Source organism: Rhinolophus ferrumequinum, chromosome 9 (genome assembly GCF_004115265.2).
Source record: "Rhinolophus ferrumequinum isolate MPI-CBG mRhiFer1 chromosome 9, mRhiFer1_v1.p, whole genome shotgun sequence".
Taxonomy (NCBI): domain Eukaryota; kingdom Metazoa; phylum Chordata; class Mammalia; order Chiroptera; family Rhinolophidae; genus Rhinolophus; species Rhinolophus ferrumequinum.
In genome coordinates, this window is record NC_046292.1 from 39,223,619 (window position 1) to 39,242,905 (window position 19,287).

The 19,287-nt window shown below is 51.2% G+C and overlaps 1 protein-coding gene across 2 annotated transcripts in view; it reads left to right on the plus strand.

Moving 5' to 3' along the window:
• The window catches only part of MROH7 (maestro heat like repeat family member 7), a 60,363-nt gene extending 44,924 nt beyond the window's left edge, over positions 1-15,439 (plus strand). The window contains exons 14-22 of one of the 2 annotated variants that reach the window (XM_033115050.1): positions 1,010-1,147; positions 2,968-3,082; positions 7,182-7,322; positions 7,993-8,172; positions 8,719-8,874; positions 9,137-9,259; positions 12,275-12,377; positions 14,502-14,564; positions 15,116-15,439. In XM_033115050.1, coding sequence (XP_032970941.1) covers positions 1,010-1,147; positions 2,968-3,082; positions 7,182-7,322; positions 7,993-8,172; positions 8,719-8,874; positions 9,137-9,259; positions 12,275-12,377; positions 14,502-14,564; positions 15,116-15,360 — 1,264 coding nt within the window. In that variant the 3' untranslated portion in view covers positions 15,361-15,439. The remainder of the gene's footprint in view (positions 1-1,009; positions 1,148-2,967; positions 3,083-7,181; positions 7,323-7,992; positions 8,173-8,718; positions 8,875-9,136; positions 9,260-12,274; positions 12,378-14,501; positions 14,565-15,115) is intronic. The other variant, XM_033115049.1, reaches the window with a different exon arrangement.
• The last annotated feature ends 3,848 nt before the right edge of the window (positions 15,440-19,287 follow it).

Genomic DNA, 19,287 nt, shown 5'->3' on the forward strand with positions numbered 1-19,287 from the left:
TGTGTGTGTTCAAACTTCAGAGGCATTGCTTAAGGGGGGCTGTCACTGACAGCACGTTTCAAAGAATCAGCATAAAGGTTTTATAATTCTGAAAGCCCCTGGCTTCGGAGAAGCTCAAATTTTCACACTGGACTAATATTCATTACAAAACCAAAAATGTGAAAATGAAGAGCAAATTCCTAAACACTTCCTGAGTTCCAAAATGCTTTGATGCTTTGTCTTGAGTCATGAGAACCACCAGCTCTCGGTATCACTTGAGGTGTAAACCTTATTCGGCACATTGTCAGTTTTCCTTTGAAGAAAGGTTTATACACACGTATAAATGTATATGTATCAATACATATCCATAGCCATACATACGCATACACCTGCAGATACCTCGGCAAATACCCTGTACACTACCAGGCACGCAGTAGGATGTCAATTTATAGTAGTGCCCTCGTCCTCCGCCACAGCAGGGCTTCTCAGGAGGAGCTTCCGAAGCACAGAGGCGGGGGTCCCAGCCTTGTCAGTACAAGTTGTACAAGCTCCCTAGGGACTTTTGCTGTGCATCTGGGTTTGGGAATCACTCCTTAAGTGTTCCAAGTGGATGAAGGACTCAAGGTTGGACAGGAGACGGTGTCCAAGTGAGCAGAGAGGACTGTCTAGCCATGTGCTTCAGGAGAGGTGGAGGGCGAGAGTAGGCAGGACCCGGGGGGCTGGGATGCCTGGCTGTGACCTATCCTTCCAGTAAAGAGGCTAAGGTGAAAAGGGAGGGTAAAGAACCAGCTCCAAAGGGAGGGGAATTCTGCTTCTGTTTCCTCTCTTGTTCTCAAAGCGAATCACAGTAAAAAGCCACCCTTTGTGGATGCACTGAACACCACTATCTAACAATTAACATGGTGGAGAACAACTTCTCTGGCCAGATGGGAGAGGCTTCTCTGGTCTGATGGTGGGAGAGGCTGGGGTGGAGGGAGGAGCGGCCTCCGGGGGGAGGGTGATGTGAGGTCTCATCCCCTTGTCTTGGCAGCTGGATGGTCAAAGTGGTAAAAACCCTGCTGCTGAAGATGGGCTGCTCAGACGAGGCCACGTTTCTGGAGGACCAGGGCGGCTGGGAGCTCATGGGGCAGGCGGAGAACCACCATCGTGGAGTGGCGCTTCTGGCGAGGTGAGGCTGGACCTCCCCCCTCCCCGGGCCCGGGGCAGGGTACAGAGGGAGGGGAGAGGCCTCAGTATCTTCAGACAGATTTGGGTTTGCATCTCTCTCTGAGCAAGACCCTTCTGTTAGTCCATCGTCTGTTCTCTAAAACCAGCAGAGTGTTGCCTACCTCGGCAGGTAGACAATACAGATGTGAAAGATGGCACACACTCTCCGGAAGCAAACTGTGGTTATCACAGCCCCCGGCAACCACGGAGTGCTTAGGTTATGTACAAAAGCACCTTTCCTCCCCGCATTTTGTATTTAGTTCCCACACCAATACAGAAAGGAGGGGATGGCTGAGTAGTTCAGAGTGGCCTTGGAATCGGTCTGCCTGCCTCTGAGCCCCAGCTCGCCATTTCCCAGTGGTGTGACTCAGGGCAAGTTACTTCCCTGTCTGGCTCTCAGTTTTCCCTTCATTGGTATGGAACTAATATTAGGACCCAATTCGAGATTTGGGGTGAGGGTTAAATAAAGTACTTGGAAGAGCCCCTGGCATATGTTAAGAGCTCAACACAGGATAGCTATTACTATTATTGTTTTGACTGGTGGGGCAGGGATTACTAATGCAGAGGAGGATGCCAAGGTCCAGAGAGGGACACTTATGTACCAAACGTCACACAGCCAGGCGGTGGCAAAGCTGGGAAATGACCTGCTGACCCAGACAAGGGTTCTTTCCCCCAACCACACATAGCCTCCTATAGTTTCAGGAGGGGACACCTGATTTCAGTGATGTGACTTCTGTAGGAATAGCCTTGCACCTGAGTGCCCAGGATGCTGCTCTCCCTGGGGGGTCTCAGGATACGTTTATTGAGCACTTACTATGCTCTAGGCACCATGCAAAGAGCTGCATGTGGATTATTCCATTTAATTCTCACCATTACTGATGAGTAGCCCTATTATTACCACAGTGTTAGCCCTGAGGAAACTGAGGCCCCGAGCAGTTTAGTGACTTGCCCAAAGTCACACAGCTAGTGGTAGGGCCAGGACTTGAACCCAGGCTGTCTTATTCCAGATTCTGTTCACAGTTGCCACACTTTCCTGGTTCCACTGCTGAATGGAGGGAGCATAGCGCAATGGTCCTCAGACTTGAGCGAGCATCAGAATCATCCACTGGGCTTGTTAACACTCTGATTGCTAGGTCCCACCCCAGAGTCTCCGATCCAGTCGGTCTAGGGTTGAGGCCCGAGAATGTGCATTTCTGGTGAGATCCTAGGGAGGCTGATACTGCTGATCCAGGGACCACACTTGAGAACCCCTGACTTGGTGTAACAAACAAGGTAGCTGGAGTGCTGGAGTGGAGAGCCCTGGGTTGGGGCTCAAGCCCTGCCTTTTTTACCCCCCTGTGACCATGGCAGGTCACACTTGGAGCCTCTGTTTCCTCATCTATGAAAATGGGTATCATAACAGTACTCTGCCTCAAAGCTTACTGGTGAGGATTGAATGCATTAACAATGTGGAAATATCTGGCTGCTGCCTGCTGTTTAGCGAGTGGGTCCTCACATGTCTCCTTCCTGTGTCTTCCTCCTGAAGTGGTCCTGTGCAGTCAGGGGTCTTAAGCCTGTCTCTCTTACTGATTTGCCTCGTGTTGTCAGGCAAGTCACTTTCCCATTCTAAGCCTCAGTTTCCACATCTGTAAAACAAAGCAGTTAAACTAGATGGCCTCTGAGATTCTGTCCCGGTGGGAATCTTGGGGACGCAGGAAACCAGGTGACTCTGACTTGTCGAGACGCCCCCACCAGCAGGTCTGCTGCAGAGCCTAGGGGACTGCTTCCTCTTCCCTGTCCCAGGGCCATGGTGTACTACTCCTGCCAGGAGCTGTGCCGCCTTCTCTACCTGCTCATCCCGCTCCTGGAGCGAGGCGACGAGAAACACAAGATCACCGCTACCGCCTTCTTCGTGGAGGTACAGACGAACTGGGCTCCGGGTACACGGGGCTACTTCTAGGCTTCCCCCTGAGCAAAGGGCCAGGTACAGGACTGGCCTTTTCTCCTGTGCAAACAGTACTTAACAATTTACGGTCGTGAGCCTGATTTCTCTTGAACATGAAGACCTCCCTCCTCCCTCCCTTTTCTCTTCCTCTCTCCACCCCTTTACCCCACGCTACCCTTCCCAGACTCCCCTAGTGCCCCAGGCAACCACCGTCTTTTGCCGGACGCTGCTGTGTGCCTGGCACCACATTGGAGATACAAATAGAAATTTGACTTCACTCTGCCCTCCATGAACTCTTGGTGTAACAGAGGAGACAGAGGACACCCCAATTATAACATGGGGTGTCAAAGAGTGACATGTGCTATGAGGGGGGCAGTCCAGGCTATGTTGGGACAACAGAAGACTTGAGGTGGTCGGATAATCAAAAAAGACTTTCTGAAGGAAGCGGGTACTGGGGAGTGTGCTGGGGAGAGAGAAGTCAGGGAAAGATTGATGGGGTCAGACCGAGAAGGCGAGACTCACCAATAGCAACAGCTAACATTTATTGAGCAGTTATTACCTTGCGGGTACATTCTAAGAGCTTTACACATATTGGTTTATTTAATCCTCATACTAATGGAGTATTATCCTACCCTCATTTTAGAGGAGGAAACTGAGGCACAGATTGAAGTAACTTTTCCAAGGCCTCGCAGCTTGTAAGTGAAAGATTTCAGGTTTCAAACCCAGACCGTCGGGGCTCTTCAAACACATATGATCTCATTCTGTCTTTAGAGTGTGTGTGTGTGTGTGTGTGTGTGTGCGCGCGTGTGTGTGGCGGGGGGAGAGGGGGGATACATATACCATAAAAGTTACCATTTTTACCATTTTTAAGTGTATAGGTCAGTGGCATTAAGTGCATCCGTATTGTTGTGACCATCACCACCATCTACTTTCAGAACTTTTTCATCTTCCTTCCCAAACTGAAACTCTGTACCCATTAAATAGTAATTCCCCCTCTTCTCTCCCCCTGGCCCCTGGCCACCAACATTCTACTTCCTGTCTCTGCGAATCTGACTATTCTAGGTTTCATATAAGTGGCATCATACATTATCGGGCTTATTTCACTTAACATAATGTTTTTATGGTTCATCCATGTTGTAGCATGGGTCAGAATTTCATTCCTTTTTAAGGCTGAATCATATTCCGTTGTCTGTACCTACCACATTTTGTTTATCCATTGATGGATACTTGCAAAACCCGCTCTCTTAACCCGCCCTTGCGTGCCTCTTGTGACCTGCTGGTTGTCATGTGGTGGGTCCGAGCTATCCTCAGGGTCTGTACAGTGGGGCTCAGAGGCAGAAGGCTTGCTGTCTGCTCCAATAGTGGAAGGTTAAGGAAGGCTTCCTGGAGGAGGTGCCATTTGAGCTGGGCCTTGACAGGTGAGCAAAATTTGCCAGATGGACAGGAGGCAGCATGACATTCCAGGTACTTCTTGCATCTTTTCTGCCTCTCCACCTGGACTGTGAGTCTGGAGAGCAGGGACCAAGTCAGGTTTGCATTGCAGTCTCAGCCCCAGCGCTGAGAGGGCCCCAAGAAGCAGGGATTAAACGGATAACAGAGGGTCTGAATGAACACTTTGCCTGGCTCTGGCACCAGCAGAATGTGTCACCTCCAAGACAAGCCTGGGTTTTGGGGTCAGGAGTTCTGGTTTCCATCCCCAGCTCTGCTGGCTTCTACTTCTAATTTCCCACATGGCCCTGATGAGGAATGGGAAAGTATCATTCCTTGAGGGCCTACTATGTGCCAACCACCGCTGAATGCTTCCATATGTTAATTACCCCACTAATCTGCACAGCAGTGGTTCAAAGACAGACTTGTAATGCTCAGGTTTAGGTGAGGTCAGGAGCATTTCTCAAGGTCATGCAGCTCACTCGTCCAGAGAGATTCAGCTGTATCTACCTGACTGGCTCCTCTATACCAGTCAGCCTCGTAGGAGAGGTACTTCTCTTGAAGTCTGTTAGTGGCTGCAACATGTGTTCCTTGGGGAGGTGGTGGAGGTGGGACCTTGCCAGACCTCAGGGGATGCTCCTATGTCTACCACAAGGTCAAGGACTCTAGACTTAACCTTTCCCAGAATTCCCCTGGAACCCTGAGCTGTGGCCCTTCTTCCCTGGAGCAAGTGTCCTCCCCCAGGTTCAGTGCTTCTTCGACTCCTCAGAAGAGATGGCCTGTTCCTGGCCAGAGCCAGGCCTACCACGTTTACTGTAATGCTTTGATGTAGCTCAGATGTCCCTCCCTGGCTACCCCAGAGCCCTATGCTGTGACTGTCTTGTGTATACTTGCTTCCCCCAATGGTGAGTGAACGTCTCAAGGGAGCTGTGTGACCTTGGACAAGTCACTGAGCCTGCTGGTGCCTCAGTTTCTTTACCTGTAATATGGGGATAGTGCATTGCCCATCTCGTAGGGTTTTGATGAAGATTCAGTGAGTTCATGTAAAGCATTCAGAACAGCGCTAGCACATAAGAAGTGGGCTCTGTGAGTCAGCTCTGTTGCTAATGTTAGTATTATCATTACCCTTTAATGTGTCAATAGTGCCCAGCCCAGAACCTGGTGCAGAGCAGACCTGAGTATCTCTTGTATGGATGGGTGGAGGGTCGGCTATGGGCAGAGCCCTGTCTTTCCTGTTCCTTCTCCCCAGCTCTCTCTTCTCATCATACAGACACATGGTCTCAACAGTTACAGTAAATGCAGGGCACTGGGATAGAAGGGAGAGGTGATTGTGAGGACGACTAGGCAGAAACTGAAGACCTATGGCTGCAATAGGTGGGAAGGGTGACAAGGAAGGTGAAAGTGATGCCTGTTTTGGGACTGGGACGATGGGCAGGGTGCTGGTGGTGCTAATCCTGCAATGGGGACCAGGAGGAAGGGCGATTCTAAGGAGGAAAGGAACCAAATTTCATGTTTTGTGCAATAGTGTTACGGAAGCACATATTCCATATCACAGCTTGCATTAGGTAATGGGGACCCAAGGTAATACACTGACTTGTGTCCTCAAGGAAACCCCGAGTGGGATACGGGAGGCAGACGCATAAGCAGATGGGGGCACTAAGGTCTCCCTGGTCAGGGCTCCCAGGGACCAAGAAGGGGGCCATCAACCTAGGTGAAGCCTGGGAGCAGTTAACCATGGCTTCATGGGGGTGGGTCGAATTTTGGACGAGGCCATGTAAGGTGGGGGTAGGGACTAGAGTGGAGGTGGGTGCCCCAGGAGAAGGGCATCGTGCCCGCACTGAAGGGACAAAACAGCCTGTGTCATTACACAAACAATGGGCGGCTTGGTTAGAAGGCGTGAACCAGACCCTAGAACAAGCAGGCAATGTGGGAAACGGGGCTCTGAGCTGGAGAGTGACACATTCAGTGACATGAGGTGCCGATGGACATAGGGAGGAGATGTCTGGTGAACTATTGGTTTCCCAAGTTGTTAGCTCTGGACAGAGGCTGAGTCAGAAATAGAGACTTGGGAGTTATTAGCCTAGGGACAGCAGTTAAAATCCTGAGTGGTGGGGGGGACTAACCAGGAGAGCGAGCAGAGAAGATAGGGACCAGGGCCGCCATCCCCGAGCGCTGGGTGGAAACAGAGGAGCCAACGGCTATCACTAACCAGACCTGCACTGGCCAGTACGATGGCCACCAAACACAGGGGGCCTATTGGGCCCTTGAAGTGTAGCTGTCTGAATTGAAATGTGTTGTAAGCATAAAATTCACACCAGGTTTCGGACTTGGTTCGAAAAATTTTTTAAGCGTTAAATATATCAATTTTTATATTGATTACATGCTGAAATGATAACATTTTAGATCTATTGGGTTAAATAAGATGTGTTATTAAAATTAATTGTACCTATTTCTTTTCTAATGCGGCTACTAGAAAACGTAAACTTACGCATGTGGCTTGCATTGACCAGCACTGACGAGACAGTACTCGCTCACACCCCACACGCAGCCCCTGGTTATCTAGCGTGTACTACCAGGGCATGGGGAGCCTGGAAGGGGGCTGCCTGCCCCTTTGGCCCAGGGACTAATTACCGGTACTCCTCAGCTCCTCCAGATGGAGCAGGTGCGACGGATTCCCGAGGAGTACTCTCTGGGGCGGATGGCAGAAGGCCTGAACCATCGTGACCCCATCATTAAGGTGCTGTCCATCCGAGGCCTGGTCATCCTGGCCCGCAGAACTGAGAAGGTGAGCAGAGGGCAGAGGAGAGCCTGGCCCAGCTCCTGGCCCAGCCAGGCCTTGGGCGGGTGGCAGGATGGAGCTGGCCATCATTAACTCTCAGATGCTGGTGGCTGGAATCAGAGCCCTTTTCTGTCCCTGCTTCAGTTGTCCCATCTGTAAAATGGATATCCCTTAATAATTCCCTACATACTTTATTTTTTTTTAAATAGTTTCTAATCCAGATTTTTCACAATGACCCTAAAGGCAGTGTGTGTAGGAGAGCCTGGGGATGGCAGTAATTATTCCTGTTTTACAGATTAGGAAAACAAGGCCAGGATTGTTGTGGCATCGTTAGCATTTTAAAAAGTGCTTTGTTTTTGTCTACAAGCCACTGTTGCAGCTTATGATATATATAGCAGCAGGATGAAAGGACAGGACACAAAACTAACTAACAATACAAGGAAGGGAGTAGACAGCAAAGGGCTTCAGGTATCCAGGCCAGGAAGGAGCCAGCGAGGCCAAAGAGGGTTTTGGGGAAAGCAAGATCTTGAATGAGGGCATTCCAGGCAGGTGGGATGGCATAAGCAAAGGCCTGGAGATCGGACTTATTTCACCAAGTTCTCAGTGCATCAGAGGCTAGGTCTCCCACCTGTTAGCCCAGGTAGGCGCCCCCATCCCAAATGCTCCTGCCTCGCAGACCGCCAAGGTGCAGGCGCTCCTGCCCTCCATGGTGAAGGGCCTGCAGTGCGTGGATGGGCTGCTAGTGGTGGAGGCAGGCCACAACCTCAAGGCCATCTTTAAGGGGCAGGAACGGAAACTGAAAGACAGCTCGGTCTATGTGGAGATGCTGCAAGTCCTGCTGCCACACTTCAGTGACGTAAGGAACCCTCCGGGAGTTGGGTGTGGGAGGGGTGGGGTCAGCATGTGCAGGCTGATGTTTTACTACCCTGGGGGCTGCAATAGCTCCCATGGCCCGTTGGGACCTGGGCAGGGCTGAGTCAGCGCAGGGGAAGGGGCACCGTGCTCCAACTGGTCCATGTCTTCTTGTAACTGGTCGGCACATAGAAATTTCCTTTTCTAATTGGTTCTCACAGAGGGAGCTCTTTTGTATTCAAGTTTTCCAGGGGGTGCTTTTTTTTTAATTGGTCCTGGCAGAGGGGGCATTTTTCCACTTGGCACGAAGTTACCTTTTAGGTGAGCAGGAGCCCTGGCTGGAAAGAGTGGGTGGAGCTTCAGACCTAGGCCCTAGTGAGGGGGGTGCCAGCCTCAGATCAGCCCCCCCAGGTGGCCTCCGCTGTTCTCTGGGCCTGGAGAGCCCCATAGAATGAGTGGCAGGAAGGTCACAGTGACTTCACATGGAGCTCAAAGGCCCAGGCAGCCTTTTGGAGGAGGGAGCGTGCCTGAGCCTCTGGGTCTTTCCTAGTCACGGGAGGACGTGCGTTCCTCCTGCATCAACCTGTACGGCAAGGTGGTCCAGAAGCTGCGGTCACCCCGCACTCCAGCCATGGAGGAGCAGCTGGTCAGCACCTTGGTGCCTTTGCTGCTGATCATGCAAGAGGGTAACGCCAAGGTGGGCCAGGTGAGTGTGCGTGGGCACTGGGCCTTGTGGGTGCACCTCCCTTTACGGAAACTGATCCAGAGTCACTAACGATCTGTTGTGGGAAGTCTGTTTTCCAAAAGCACCCATGTCAGGATTCCTCCTCAAAACAGTCAACTTCCCTTGTACATTTCAAAAAGGAATTGATTTTCCAAAATCCCATTCCACGTAACTTTTTTTCTGGAACATGTTCTGGCTGTCCTGGAATTCCAAGCTCTGGTATTCTCTTCCTGTTGGTCCCCAGAACTGTGTGAAGACCCTGTTCCGCTGTTCTTGCTTCATGGCTTGGGAATTGCCAAAAAGAGCTTATAGCCGGAAGCCCTGGGACAACCAGCCGCAGACAGTGGCCAAAATTTGCAAGTACCTTGTGAGTGATCCCAAGACTACAGTGGTTCCCTATGCGTATGTTGGAGGTGGGCGATTCTTTCCTTTTATTGTCTTTCTTTTTACATCCTGACTATCGATTCCACGACCGCCCACAAGTTATTGGCTTCTGAGTGTTCCTCTCCGTCTCTGACGTCTCTTCTCATTCCTAGCACTCCCTCTCCAGGAGCCTGCTGACACCTTCTCCATCGACCCACATGCACTGCAAGCTCAGCCTGTCTCGAGACGTCTGAACTATGGCCTTCCCATTTCAATTCTGCTCTGTCCCCTTAGATACCCAAAGCTGAAACCTAGAATCATCCTGGACTCCTTCGTTCTCCTCACCTTCCATATTGGATCAATCTTAAATGTCCTAAATATCTCTGAATCTGTTTTGCTCTCCCCCTCCCCACCATTGTTGCCTTTAGTTCAGGTCATGGATATCTCTCGGCTGGGCCATGGGTCCAGCCAGCCACTGGGTCTCCTTGCCTTTAATTTCATCTCCATTGGCCACCCAGGTCACCACAGTGATCTGGTTAAAATACACGTCTGTCTGTGTTATATTACTCCTTGAAGGACTTCATTGGCTCCCTTTTCTACAACAGTAATTCCCAGGGGTATTGTCTATGACACCAGTCCTATAAGATACGCCTCACAGGGGAGAAAAGAAGTTGTAAGACAAATAAGTTTGGGAAATACTGCGTTGTCATCTTCTTCTTGGAGATTTGCAATATCATCAGCTTATGAAAGGCTCTGAGATTTTCTGTGCTGAGGAAATGTTTCATGGTTGTTGAATTCATGGTTTCCCAAACTTATTTAACCATAGAACCTCCTTTCTAGGTAACACCTGAGAACATCCTAAGGTAGGAGAGAGCCACAAACACACAGTGCCAGACACAACCCAGTTCCTCATTATAACACTTGGGAAGCTTTGCCATCTAGTCCCATCTACCTTCCCTGTTTTCATGCACTGGGTTCTCCAGGATGCAGAGTCTGAGACAGAGATACGCATGCAGGAGCTTTATTAGGAATGGAAGGGAGGGCTGGGCGCAGGAGTGCAGAGGGTGAAGTCAAAGCACAGTGTAATTTCAGGGGAGGTCTCAGCCAGCACTACGTGAGATTCCCCAAATTGGGGCCAGGAGTCAGGTCTTTACAGTCTGCTGGATGCCAGCCACCTTGGGAAGGGATGTGACCTTGAGCCAGCAGTTCTCTTCAGCTGAGGCAATCCCCATAGCTGGGGGAATAAAATTTTCAACCCCAAAGGGAGATCTTGGCCTGGCATGCCAGCGTCCCCTACACTGACCTAAGAAAAACATACAAAGTAACAGGTTGTTAGTAGGATTGAGGAAAGCGCTCAACACCTCCATTATCAGTGATGCTCAAAGGCTCCTCAATCCAGTGTCTGCTATAAGCATCATTTTACAGGCGAGAACAAGGCCTGGAGGAAGTGTTTGGCCAGGGCACTATTCAAATACCTACAATGACTGCTGACTGGGCAGATAATAATCATGAGTGACGTGGAAGTGGTAGTGCCTGTGGCAACCTGGAAGGCCCACTCCTGTTAAAAACATAGATGGAGTTTTCCGGCTCACTGCGCGGACACTCTTGCCAGGTTGTCTGGTTTCACAAAAAAAACCTAAAAACCAAGATTTTTATAAGACATTAATTAGTAATCAATTTAATTTGCTTAAAACACTGTGCTGGTCATCGCTCGACAGGCCACTTGTGGCTCATGGGCTGCAAGCTTGTGACCTCTGAATTAGACCCCTCTGGATTCTCAGTTTCTGCTTTCTAGGTGTCAACAGCTTTGCTCATATGAAGGTCAACTTCTAGCCTTTGCTTTAAGAAGGGGTTGATAACCTATTCATTCATTCATTCATTCATTCATCCATCCATCCATCCAACCATCCATCCACTTTCTAGGCACCTGCACCATGCCAAAGCCCTGTCCAGGGTGCTGAGGACTCTGAGCTGAGAAAGATGGCTCCTTCTTTTGGGGGAGCTCAGAATCCAGTGGGAGAGACAGGTATAAATAATTACAGCACAATGTCATAGGTGCTGTGACAAAGACTGTGCAAGATGCTGCAGAAACATAAGGGTGGTGGGATCAGCTCTGACTGAGGGTTGTGGAAGGCTTCAGGGAGGAGGTGGCTTCTGAGCTGAGAGCCTCAGGGATGAGAGGGAATTCATCAAGTGAGGACAAGAGGAAAGGGCGCTGCAATCAGGAGCAATTGCTTGTTCCCCAGGCTGAGATCTGGGGAGAGCTGGGCCACATCCTGGGACCGGTCCATAGTGTGAGTGGTGGGTGAAGACAGTGGTGGAAATTGAGGCCGAGAAGGAACATGATCATGAGGGCCCATGCCAGACCCAGGAGTTTACTCCCTGATGTGCAGCTTGTCAACAGAAGAGTGGTCAGATGAGATTTATCTTCATGTCCCTCAACAGCCTCTTAGCAGGATGCCTGTCCCCTAGTTTCTACTTGATCAAACTCATCCTAAACACCACTGCCAGATTCTTTTGCCCCAAACATTGCTTTGCCATTGCCCTATCAAGAATGAATGCTGACTTCCTGTTTTCTAACCCATATGTAAGCTGTATTCCTGTCTGACTTTTTGGGGTTTTAAGACCCTCCTAATGCTCCATTTTATTCCCAACTACTTTGCAACTTGAATCCTTTACCTGATCAGACCTGTCTCCCTATCAATTCTGTCCCTCACATGCCATGTCCATTCTCCCCCTGGCCGGACTTGCATTTTAGAACTTTTCCTTCCAGCTGCAGCAGGAGCTGAGTTGGAATAGGAGATATCCAAGGCAGGAGACCACGGAAGCAATTATTGTCATCAGCTAAGAGAAGATGAGGCCTGGCTTCTGGGGGCCAGGATGGGTGGCAGAGAAGTTTAGGAGGCAACTGCCAGGGCTTGGTTGCCTGATAGGGTCACCAGTCCTAGCTTCGAGAGGGGTGGATGGATAATCAATCCCTCTGCGGGCCCAGCACTCTCAGGGCTTCTCTTTGTCCCAGGTGAACACCCACAGAGACAACGCCTTCACATTCCTCAGCCAGAGCCTGGAGTACGCCAAGAATTCTCGGGCTTCCCTCCGGAAGTTCTCGGTCATGTTCATAGGTAACCTGCCCTGGCACAGCTAAGCCTGCTGCTGGGGCTCTATATACTCTCCAGTGTGCTTCCTACCCTTGGAAGGAAGCTACAACCCCTTTTGGCACCTGGGTGGATGCCTCCCTTTGGGTGCGAGGCTTGGCCAGCAGACAGTCATGGTACAAATTAGAAAGGTCTTCCCTCCTTGTTCAGGAAGTGAGTCACAGGCTGAATTTTGCCTGGAGTTCTTGTGCAGGTCACAACCTTGGCAACTGTACCAGCAGAACTACTGTTTCTCCTGGAGAGCAGTTTGGGTCCAGGCCCAGCAGGAGCCTGCCGTGGACTATGGCAGGAGGGCCAAGTGGCATAGTGGAAAAGTGAAGTGGAATCTCAGCTCCACGATCGCCCTTTCTGAGCCTCAGTTTCCTCATCTGTGAGATGGGGATGAATTCCTGTTTCACAGACTGGATGAAAATATTTTTTAAAAATATGAAGCCTGGAACATCATGGTGCTCACTCAATGTTAGTTACCTTCATTCTTCTATTTCCCACAATCCCAACCTCTGCCTCTGTGGGGAGAAAACAAATAGCAGATTCCCCTCACCCAGAACCCCCCTAGGACCCTTCTGATGGCATGCGGGTATGTCTCCTCCTGCTACCCCCTTCCCTCCCCCACACCCCAGCCCCAAGAACCAGGAGACCCTGCTGCAAAGAGGCTTGGAGAGGATGATGTGTCCAGCCCCCCACTTTGTAAAGCGATGTTTCTTCAGTGTCTTTCCCCAATTCATTTGGGATTTCTCATCCATCCAGTCGTGCATCCCTTCATTGGTTTCTTCAGCAAACAGTGGTTGATCCTCTACTCTGTGTCAGGCACTGTGCTCAGTTAGAGAGACAAAGAACCCTTCAGGAGGTGAAGCTGGTGGGTGTGTGTGTGAAGGTGGCTGTTGGCGTGATCTGAGCTGGGACAGAGGAGCCATGCCCGGGACTAGGGGGAGCACTCAGAATGCCTCTTTGCTAGGGTGCCAGCAAAGAGGCAGCTTCTCACATGGAGTGACATTATTTCCTAGCTGCTGATTTCTCTAGATCTTTCCCCAAACTAATAACTTCTAAAAATGTTAGTGTTTAACGCCTCGGAAGTTTCCTCTGTGCCAGGTCCTGTGCTGGGGAAACAAAGCTGCGCAGTGCCTGCCTCTGCCTGCAGACAGCCCCCAGCATGGTGTGGTGATTCCAACCTGGGGGTGGGGGAGTACTGATCTTTTGTGAGGCTCTGAAGAAAGTTGTGAACACTTTCTCTAGAAAAATGCATATATGCCTACTGTGCATGTGACTTTAGGATTCTTGGAGACTAATCCTCCTACTCCCCACCCCAATGGATCGAAGGGGAAGAAAGCCCTGATCTGGGGGGAGAGACTCATAAGTCCCAAGTAAAATACTACATGGTTTATACAGAGAGAGAGAAACTCTCAGGCACTGTGGGAACCCAGAGAGGTGCCTAACCTAGCTTGGGGGCAGGGTCAGGAAGGATTTCCTGGAGGAGTGACTATGTTAAACCGAATATTCAAGGAGAAATAGGAATTAGCCAGGTAAAGACATGCAGGAAGGGCCTTCTGAGAGGTATGAGCCCTTGAAGGATCTGCAGGTACTTTGGGAGTCGGTCTGGGAGCAAGGAATGGGTTGGATAATATTGCTGAGGAGCTGGGTCTCAGCCCCTCCCAGGACCCCTGCCAATAGCCTGCCTGGAAAGTATGCCAGGCACTTGGTGTCTTTCATACTATTGTGGCTCAAACTCCTCAGAAAAGGGGCAGCTGAGGCAGCACCTCTACTAAGTCTCACATGAGGACAATAAGGGCCAGTCTTAGGGACCAAGTCTTAAAGACCAAGGGGATCACCGAGCGCTGCTCCTCAGAGTTGGCTGCAGCCCACATCCTGCCCCTGTCCTGGTGCCATTCCTGCCTGCTGGACCTGCCACCTCTCCCAGGGCTCCTCTTGGGGAATCGGTCATAGGGTGCAAATGAAGTTCTCCTTTTGTGCCCTTATTTGTGGGGCTGAAAGAGGGTGGGGAGAACTTCTCTGAGGAGGTCTGGTCAGAGGGTGGGATGGGGCTAGGGTCGGAGTCGGAAAGTAGATGTGCTCACCTCTTGGATTATGCTCAAGGGTCCCTGGTCCCCTGCATGGAGAGCATAATGACGGAAGATCGTCTGAAGGAAGTGAAAGCCGGTAAGTTGTGCCCTGCGTTGGTGAGACTGCAGGGAGCAGTGAGAGAACGAGTAGGCCCACAGTCAGTAATAGGGAAGGGCAGGGATGGGTCCTAAGGCAAGGGTCCTCAGCTCAGTCCAGCTGTGCAAGTCTCTATCCAGGCGAGTGCATGGTAGGTAGGTACAGTGGGGTCACCAAGACACAGAACATAGCCCCACTCTAGGGAAGCTTGCAGTCTTGAAAGCCAGGCTCAGAAACCCAGGCCAAAAAACTATTTAGTGCAAGGCAAGTAGTTCAGACTCTTAAGGGGGGCAGATTAATTTGCTAACTGGGGAAGCTGATGAGAGCATGAAGGTAGACTGGGGCAATTTAAGAAGGCTTCCTGGAGGAGGCAGGTTTTGACTCAGACTTTGAAATGTATGAACAATTTGAAGAGCTGGGAGGAAGGTAAGACAACAGGATGCTGAGCAGAGAGAGCCTAAGCCAAGGCATGGATGTGAAAAAGGATGAGGTGTGAGACCCATGTGGGGACCTGGTCTTAACAAGTGGCTCCTCCCCTCCCCATAACTCAGCTCTGGAAAACTTGAGGCACGACCCAGAAGCATCGGTGTGCATCCACGCGGCCCAGGCCCAGGACAACATCCTGGCCAGCTGCTGGCGGAACTCCTGGCCACTGCCCCATGAGGACTCCTGGGTATGTGAGCCGTCTACCACCCACTGCTGGAGCTCGAGCTGTGAGAACCTGCCCACTTCCCACCAGCGGCGCTCCTGGATCATGCAGGCACTGGGCTCCTGGAAGATGTCCTTGAAACAGTGATGTCCCTGAGCCCCCAGCCCTCAGGGGAGGCCACAGGCCCAGCCATGCTCACTATAAATGCTGCGTGGCTTACCTCTCCCTTCTGAGTGTTTCCTCATGGGAGATGTCCCAGGGCTGGAGCAGTCATTGCTCTGTGCGACAAATCTGTGAAAGGAGCAATGCCTTTGTCGTTGACTCAGTTGACATTTATGGACTCACATAGGCTGTTTGTCCACATTTTATAAGTGGGAAGCTGAGACCCAGGAAGGTGAAGCTGCTTGCTCAAAGCCACACAGTAAGTCTGCTGGAGGTCCCACAGGGAGAGTCTAAGAACAAAAGGAGATGATGATTCAAGTGCCCCCTGGGGGAGGAAAAAAGAGACTCCTCTCACCCCATGACATCATGCGTCTCCCAGAACCTTGATCTCTGAGGCCCACCTTCCAGTCTATGCCCATAGATGTGGCAGCCTGCCACTCATTCGGGCAACATTTATTGAGCAACTAAATTGGGCCAGGCCTGCTCTGGGTGCTAGAGATACAGACATGAATGAGACCCAACCCCAGGCCCTGGGCAGTTTACGGTCTGATGCAGTGGTTCCACGCCGGGGTTGATTTTGACCCCCAGTGAATATTTGGCAATGTCTGGAGACATTTTGGGTTGTTACGACTTGGGGAAGGAAGTGCTATTGGTGTCCAGTGGGTAGAGGGCAGCAATGCTGCTAAACATTCTACAATGTACAAGAAAGCCCCCACCGTGAAGAATTATCCAACTCAAATAGTCGTAAGTGCCAGCGTTGAGAAACTTTGGTCTAATGGAAGTGTTAGACATGTAAAGACACCAACAGCCCGGCAGCTCAGTGTTCTGATGAAGGAAAGCATGGGAGCTATGGAATCCCGAGGAGGTATAGAGACCAGCTGGCTGTTGGGGTGTCAGGGAAAGTTTCCCAGAGATGAGATTCTCCCTCCAGGGGATTTGAAAAGACGACCACATGGTGGGCGTGTATGGAGGACAGCAGGGCACATGGGACCAATGCCCAACTGCAAATTGGGAGGTGCAATGGAGCCCAAATGGGAGGGGAGTGTTAAGGAGGGAGACTTCATCCAGAGAGCAGTGGGAAGGCATGATGGAGAGGGGAGAGGCAAGCAGGGAGAGAGGTCTGCTCTAGAAAGCTCCCTCCTCATGGGGATACAGGAACTCCTAGGCACGGCTGTTGCGAGGGGAGATGTATGCAGCCGTTTTGGACAGGGATCTGTCTCTTTTCAGTCATATTACGTTTACATATACACATGACCCTGTGATTCCACTCATGGGCACATATATATCTCAGGGAAATCTTCTCACAGGTCCATAAAGAGAGATGTATGAGGAAGTCTATCCTCATACAGCGTTACTTGTGGTGCCTGGGAGGGAGGCACCTGGGTATGCATCCTGGGGGGTGAGTGAGCGCGGTGGCAGCAGTTAGAGGCAGTGGGGGTACATATAGCACCACGGATCGGAGCTAAAACCTAGTGCTGAGTGAAAAAAGTATATTAAAAATGTATGCCCAAAAGACATTGCATTTTGCAAGAACACTTACATGCTGAAAATACACATTAAAACACATTAAAGTGGCATAAAAGGGAATAAATGAAAAAGGGAGCAGAAGAAAGCTCACTCTGAGTGGAATGGAAGGGTGGTGGCCAGGGGGTTGTGTGAACAAGAGCACAGGCAGGGAGACCTGTGCTCAGCGGCTTCAGAGAAGAAGGGGGAGACGTGCTAGGCTGCGGTGTGGGATGGAGAGGGTGGCCAGACCTGTGTGAGATGAGGAAGGAGAATTTTTCAGAACCTGGTGGTTGATGAAAGAAGGGAAAGAAGATCAAGGCACCAAGAATGGTGCCCAGGTTTCTGGGTGGATGACTGGGCCAGTGGTATCCCCCCACTGAGTGATCCCTCAAACCAGGAGCAGGTATGGGGAGGGATGAGTCCAGTCTGGACGTGATGAGCTTGAGGAGCTCGTGCGCCATGTTAGCGGAGATACCCACCAGGTAGCTGGCTGCATAGGGGTGGAGCTCAGCAGAGGGATCTGAGATGGAAACAGTTTGGGGATTCCTCTGTGTACAGGGGTGAGGTGAGATTCCCTGGGCAGGTGTGTCGAGTGGACGGAGACATAAGCCTGCAGAACATCTCGATTTAAGTTCCTGGTAGGGATGAGGATCCCATGAAGTTGACCAGATAATCATCCTCCAATAAGTGGCAGGCCAAGGCCATCAGGATCCGGGGCCAAAGAGAGAGTAGGAAATGGGGGTGGTCCTTTTGCATAACCTTTTTCAGTGCCAGGAATGGTCACAAGCATCACCTCCGTGCGTTCTCACAGTAGCCATACAGAGTTATGGGGAGGGCAGGCTGGCTTCATTGCCCTCAACCGACAGATGAGGACAGGGCTCAAAGACGGTGGGCCTTGTCTAAGGTTACAAAGGGAATCAACATAGGTGTGGGTCCCAAAGGTCTCCCACCCATATCTGAGCTCTTTCTACTCAGACACTCCTGCTTTCATTGGCCAGAATCCAGGTCTAGGTGGTGGCCTTGACAAATGACAGCTGCCATATTCCGGGTCTGGGTGATCTTGAAGCTCAACAGAGGCTGATAGGCTCAGATACTGGCCAAGGCCCCCAAGTAGTTTTGAGTTGGAAGGGTCAAAGAGCACTGGGCAAGTCACTTCTATTCTCTGAGCCTCCCCTATAATCACCTGTAAAATGGGTTCTCACCTCCCGGGGTTTTCTAGGAATCAAATGAAAAACTGGAAGTAAAAGGACTTAGTAGGCTTTGTACTCAAGAAGGGAAAAGATAATGAAGAGGAGAATAAGAATGGGAACCATGGTTCGGGAGCAGACTGGAGGAAGAAGTGTGGAAAAGGAGGTTTGGGTGTGGAGGGAAGGGACCAGGTGCTCTGCTGCACGTGGGTGAATTAGAAGGGAAAAACCCAGTCCAGGCCCTCCATCTGTCATCCTTAGCCCTGTGGGCTCTCTCATCTTCGTAGCAAATAATAACCACGCCTGCCAGACCCACTGCTGGGCTTCAGCTCTCTGCTCTCCCCAGGTCTCTCATCTGCCGCTTTCTTGTCAATCTCTTAACCCAGCCTCCCCCCTCAACCTTTCACCTGGCAACCTGCCCTTCCTGAGACAAATCTGCCCTTGGGTCTTTTCAGTGGCTCACTATCCTCTGCAGGATGAGGCCAAGGGACAGTCAGGCCCTCTGGCCCCTGCCTCCTTTGCTGGCCTTACCTCTTAACTCTCACAGTACCTAGCATGCGGCTCTGTTGCACACCTCCATGCCTCTCTGCACATGGGCGGGCTCCCACTGCCTGAAATGCCCAACTTCCCTCCAGCACCCCCCCCACCCCCCGCATCTGCAGAGGCCTACCTCCTCTCTGCTGTCAGATCAGCGTCACCTCTGTGAAACTTCCCTCATACCCGCCCCCGCCTGCTCCCCTCCTCCGCCCACCACCAGCGCCCACTCTCCTCTGTGCAGACTTGTAGGCAGCCCGGGTTTCCCTTGGTCTACAGCCTGGCTGCATTTCCTTCTTGGCCGGGATGTGAGCTCGCCCAGGCTGTAGCATCCAATGCAGGGCCCAGGAACCATTTGCTGGGTAACCCAGTGGCTGCAGGAAGGCACCCCTGGCCTAGAGACCTTGTTTCCATCTCAGCTGAGGGGAATAGCGGGTAGTTAACTTCGGAAATACCCATGTCTGATCACAGCACTGCTTTCCTCACAACTCTCCAAACGGTCCCATTGCACAGAACTCTCAGAATCATGGCCCATTATCCCTGTCACCTCACCTTCTTCCTCATTCTGCTTCACCCCTGCCAGCTCCCCTGCTGGGGCTCAGTCCTGCCTTTTCCCTCCAGGGGGAACGCTTCCCCCCAACTCTCCTCCTTCCCCCCCACACCCACACTTGCCGCTCCAGGTCTC